Genomic DNA, 5423 nt, shown 5'->3' with positions numbered 1-5423 from the left:
CCACAGCATGTGGGATCTTAGTTCTCCGACCAGGGATCAAACCTGGGCCCTCTGTATTGGGAACGTGGAGTCTTACCCACTGGACCACTAGGGAAGTCCCAGTAATTTTTATCTTTTAATGAAGAGCTTGGAACAGCAACGATACTTTCATTAAGTGACAGGACACCAATACCACATTTCACTTACATCCTGATCTTAGAATCCTATATGATTCTTTTCTCCTAGACCCCCTCCACCAAGAAGTCCTGATGTTCCCTTTTCTTAAGGAAGTTGCTGGCCTGCATTTCCAGAGCCTTCTCAGAGGCATCACCTTGTCCCTTCTTTAGGTGAGGCCTTTTCACATTTGCAAAAAAAAAAATAGACTGACCCCCCTTTATTTTCCTCCGTTGCACCCTACCCTCCCATGAGACTAGAAGAGGATTCGGATAGCACAGTGATGTGGGCCAAGAGAATCCAGGCTAAGGAAGCAGTGAAGGTCCAGAGTCGAAAATACCTTGGTTCATTCAAGGAACAGAAAACAGAAAGGAGGCCAACAGGGCTGGAGGGAGAGAAGTTGGAGAGTTCCAGATGAGACTGGAGAGAACCCTGGCCAGATGCCTCGAGGCACGGTAAGGGTGATAAGCTGGAGTGTGCCGAGAGAAGCTCCTCACTGAGTGGGGTTTCAGCAACCTCTGAGAAGGGTCCCACCAATTTTTTACCCACTTGCAGGCAGAAGGCTGCAGGGAAGTTAGCTCCGGCCATTGGTAGTTCAAGAAGGGTTGATTTTCAAGAAATACCCTCACTTTGCTATTCCCCTTTTCCAATTCTTCCTTGTCTTTTTTTTTCCTTGTGGGTGCTGGCGAGGGAGTCAAGCAAGAAAGTCAGTCCTAAGAAGGGAATGCTTTCCCTTTGGTGCCCAGGTGCACAGAAGGGGATCTTAGAATCTTCTAAGAGAGAAAAGAAGACTTCGGCCCAAGACCAGGCAGATATCCTCAGAGATGTGGGAGGCGGAAGACTTGGGGATGCGGGGGTTGGGTATGGAGCACCAGCCTTGACCGCGGGGTTTCTAGCTTCCTCTTTTAGAATCTTCAAAGGATCGGAAGCCTTCGTTGACCGGCCACGTTCGCCGGTCAGACCTCCACCACAGCGCCCCAGGCCCTCAGGCCCTCAGCCCCTCAGCCCCTCAGCCCCTCAGCCCCTAGGTGCTCTCCGAATTCCCTTCCCTTGCCCCGCCCCTCTTGTCTTCGCCTCAGCCGGGCTCTGGCTGCTGGTCTCTGATTGCTCCTAGCTCACGTCACTCCCAGTCTGGCCCCGCCCTCTGGGCGCTGTCATTGGCCACTGGGGGGTCGGTACGCCGCGGCTGCGGGGGGAGGGGTAAACGATGGGGAGGGGGCGGGAATTCCCGACTGGAGGCCGGAACAGAGTGGATGCCTTGTAGTGAGACCCTCGAGAGGTGAGTGCGGGATCCCAGAGAGCGGGATCCGGGTCGGCCGCCCAGGCTTCTCGGGGCCTACGAGCCGGAGTCCGGGCTCTCACGTTCTACTTCAGCTTCCCGGCACGCTGGCGGCCTCAGACCCCGCCTCCCGGAGCCCGGACTAACAGACACCGCCCTCAGTTGTTGGGTCAGTCCGTCCCGGGACCCCAGGCGCCTAGGGCCTCTCTTTGGTCGTTTGCCCCGCCATCCCAGCCTGTGGCCTGAAACGGTCGCTCTCTGCCCTCGGGGGGATGGCGCTGGGGAAATGGGAGCGGGAGAGCACCCCAGCTCTCCCTGTTCAGGTGGTCCACGAAGCTACCCATGACATCTCTCCCTGAACCCTCTTCGCTTCATCCATTCCTTCCTGGAAAGGAGGCTTGACCTCTCCTTTGCTTAGAGGACCCCAGCTCTCTAGTTTTCTGGGAGCTCCGCGTAAAAGGGTAATGAGATATCCACACAGTCCTCATGCCTTAATTTCCCCCTTGCTAGGTCCCTGAATAAGTCACTTGAAAAAGTCACTTGAATGGGATAAAGTCTGAGGGGAAAGAGGGATATTCCCAGTACAGGAGTGGATGAGTCACACTGGGATAGGGAAGGTCACAGAGGGAGTGAGGGAGCTGCATTCTGCTGACCAGCCTTCCCCTTTCCTTGGCCCCGTATTTCCCTAGTGACCACTCCCCCACTCACCCTGTCTTCCTAGGTCTGAGAGTCATTGGAGCTACCACAGCCACCATGGGGCCCTGGGGAGATCCAGAGCTCCTGGTGTGGCGCCCCGAGGCAGCAGCCTCGGAGCCCCCAGTGCCCATGGGACTGGAGGTGAAGTTGGGGGCCCTGGTGCTGTTGCTGGTGCTCACCCTCATCTGCAGTCTAGTGCCCATCTGTGTGCTGCGCCGGCCCGGCGCTAACCCTGAAGCCTCAGGTAAGCCTCTCCTTTTCCCTGCTGCCATGGATGCTTGGAGGAGGGAAGGCTCTGGGGCTAAGGAAGGTGACCTAAGAGAGGATGGCAAGAGTGACTGTTGCTTGGGTTGAGTAGTGGGGCTCATTTGCTCATTCCCTTCTATGCTCCACTCCTGCCCAGCCTCCCGCCAAAAAGCCCTGAGCCTGGTAAGCTGCTTTGCGGGTGGTGTCTTTCTGGCCACATGTCTCCTGGACCTGCTGCCTGACTACCTGGCTGCCATAGATGAGGCCCTGGCAGCCCTGCATGTGACGGTGAGCCCCGGTCATCTGCATGTGACCCTGTGTATGTGGTGTTCAATCACATACCTCTAGGAGCGGTGGTTTGTATGGATCTGTTCGTGTGTCACTCCACGACTGTATGGAAGGCTCTTGGCATGTGACCCCATGAGCTGTGATTTTTAGTCATAGAGCATAACTCTTTCTGTAAGTTCTCACCCCCTCAGTCCCTATGTGACACCTACGTACTCTTTGCGACAGTGTGAGGAATCCTATTACCAGGTGTGTGACCTATCTGTAGGTTTCTCTAGTTTCAGCCTCCAGGAAGTTAATAGCCCTCCAAGAATCATCTTCACCCTTCACCTTTTCCTGAAGGGCTGGAGATAGAGGTCCCTACAGGCCTGGGACAGGTAGGAGGCAATTTCCAGGGACCCGGTGTTGCTGACCAAAAGGCTACGTAACCCAAGGAAGTAGGATGTGGGGAAGATCAAGTCCAAGGCATAGGACAGTCTTATTGGAAAAACTGAGACAGTTGGAGGAACTGAGGAAGTAACACTGAATGTAACTGTTTGTCTGTGACTGAGTGACTTGTGTCTCTGTGTGACTGTGTGTAAGCCTGATTGTCCCTGTGACAGTATGTGGCTCTGTGTGTGAGCATTTGGGAAAGTGGGCCAATGTGTGGCCTACATGTGACACTTTGTGTCCATCTACCTCAGTGACTTTCAGCTGGGGGTGTTTTTGCCCACCCCTGTCGTCCTCCCACCCTCACCCCCCACCTCCCCAGAAAACATTCGGTAATGTCTGGAGACATTTTTGGTTGTCTCAACTCAGGGAGGGAGGGCTTGCTACTGGCATCTAATGGGTATAGGCTAGGGATGCTGCTAAATATCCTACAGTGCACAGGACAGCCCTCTACATCAAAGAATTATCCAATCCAAAATGTTAATAGTACTAAAGTTGAGAAACCATGATCTACATGTAACACTGGGAGTGACACCATAATCTGTACGGTTCTGTGTCATTTTGTGTCTGTGGCACCAAGTGACTATATTTTTTGTGTAACTGAGAGTGGCTCTGTGTGTGGGACCCCAGGTCTGTGTAACTGGGACTCCACTAAACTCTGCATCTGACTCTTCCTCCCCATTCTTGGCCTGTCTCCTGAAGTCCACACTGTCCCCTTTGCCCACAGCTGCAGTTCCCCCTACAAGAGTTCATCCTGGCCATGGGCTTCTTCCTGGTTCTGGTGATGGAGCAGATCACGATGGCTTACAAGGAACAGTCGGGGCCACCACCTCGAGAGGAGATGAGGGCTTTGCTGGGAACAGCGAATGGTGGGCTGCAGCACTGGCATGACAGACCAGAGGTCCCACAGGCAGGTGGAGCCCCGGCAGCCCCCTCAGCCCTGCGTGCCTGTGTACTGGTCTTCTCCCTGGCCCTGCATTCAGTGTTTGAGGGGCTGGCAGTGGGGCTGCAGCGAGACCGGGCTCGGGCCATGGAGTTGTGCCTGGCTTTGCTGCTCCACAAGGGTATCCTGGCAGTCAGCTTATCCCTGCGGCTGCTGCAGAGCCGCCTGCGAGCACAGGTGGTGGCTGGCTGTGGGATCCTCTTCTCATGCATGACACCCCTGGGCATTGGACTGGGTGCAGCTCTGGCAGAGTCAGCAGGGCCACTGCATCAGCTGGCCCAGTCTGTTCTGGAGGGCATGGCGGCTGGCACCTTTCTCTATATCACCTTCCTGGAAATCCTGCCCCAGGAGCTGGCCACTTCTGAGCAGAGAATCCTCAAGGTCATTCTGCTCCTAGCAGGCTTTGCCCTGCTCACTGGCCTGCTCTTTATCCAAGTCTAGTGGCCTCCAAGATACGCACGGGAGGTTGGGTATCACGTGCCCTTGACCTTCCTCCCCCTCTCCCAGTGTGTGGGGAATAGGAAGGAGTGGGGAAGGGAGGTACTGAGGACCAAAGAGTTCTCTGGGATGTAAGGATGGAGGCTTTTGCACTATTTGGCCAATGAGAGGGAAGTGGGCAGACAAGAGCCTGGCCCCCAGGCCCAAGGGACAAAAGATGGTCAAGTCACTAGAGACATGATCCAGGGACATTAGTATTGGGGAAGACACTGAGTGCTGGTATCAGGGATCAGACATTACACATAGGGACAAGCTGATAGTTGGGAGGCCGGAGGTGGGTACCCAGCTGTTGTGGGATAGAGGTATAGAGAGGGCATAGGCCCAGAGTCAGCAGTCCTGTTGGTTCTGGCCCATTTCAGCCCTCTGTCACTTGCAGTGGACCCCTCCAACTTTTCTTAGCTCCTACTTTCATATCTATCTTCCTCTTCCCTTCTCCCAGGGGACTAGTGCCAAATGGCATCTTCCTGCCAGTTTTGGTACCTTCTCTGGCTTCTCCAGTCCTGGTCACTTCTGTATTTTTAAAGTGCCAAATAAATCCCCTCCCTCTTTCTCAAAGCACAAGTGATGGCACTGAGCCCTGCCCAGCACCTCAGTGGAAGGGGTCTGCTTGCTCTTTGTTTTGGTCCCAGATTGTGGGGTGGGACAGAAATGTTTGCTGAGGTGGGGTGGGGGGGCAGGTTGGCAGAGCTACCATCCCCCACTACTGCTGCACCCTAGGAATACTGAAAATGGACATGGTGCCCCGTGCCTAGATGACAAACACTGAGATGCCAAAACTTTTTTTATACCAGAGGATCCCAAGGGGGAAGGGGAAGGCTCGCCCCCAGGGTTATTTTTTGGGGCGGGAGGGCTGTGTATAGGGCCATATTCTCTAGAATCTATTTTACTAACTGA

At 54.5% G+C, this 5423-nt stretch overlaps 1 protein-coding gene across 3 annotated transcripts; it reads left to right on the top strand.

Moving 5' to 3' along the window:
- Positions 1 to 1293: 1293 nt before the first annotated feature.
- Positions 1294 to 4472, top strand: SLC39A1 (solute carrier family 39 member 1; the record flags this gene model as incomplete). Of its 3 annotated transcripts, none has more annotated exons than XM_079697114.1 (4): positions 1294 to 1432; positions 2154 to 2372; positions 2532 to 2662; positions 3816 to 4472. In XM_079697114.1, 3 exons carry the CDS (start codon positions 2186 to 2188, stop codon positions 4470 to 4472), a joined length of 975 nt encoding a protein of 324 aa, XP_079553240.1. The 3 variants fall into 3 exon arrangements, with proteins under 3 accessions (XP_079553240.1, XP_079553239.1, XP_079553241.1); XM_079697113.1 differs by lacking the exon at positions 1294 to 1432 and adding an exon at positions 1719 to 1755; XM_079697115.1 differs by lacking the exons at positions 1294 to 1432; positions 2532 to 2662 and having other exon boundaries at positions 2186 to 2372; positions 3816 to 3979.
- Between the last annotated feature and the right edge of the window lie 951 nt (positions 4473 to 5423).

Source organism: Hyperoodon ampullatus (assembly GCF_949752795.1).
Source record: "Hyperoodon ampullatus genome assembly, chromosome: 2".
In the NCBI taxonomy this organism is placed as follows: Eukaryota; Metazoa; Chordata; class Mammalia; order Artiodactyla; family Ziphiidae; genus Hyperoodon; species Hyperoodon ampullatus.
This window is presented reverse-complemented; position numbering and strand designations above follow the sequence as displayed.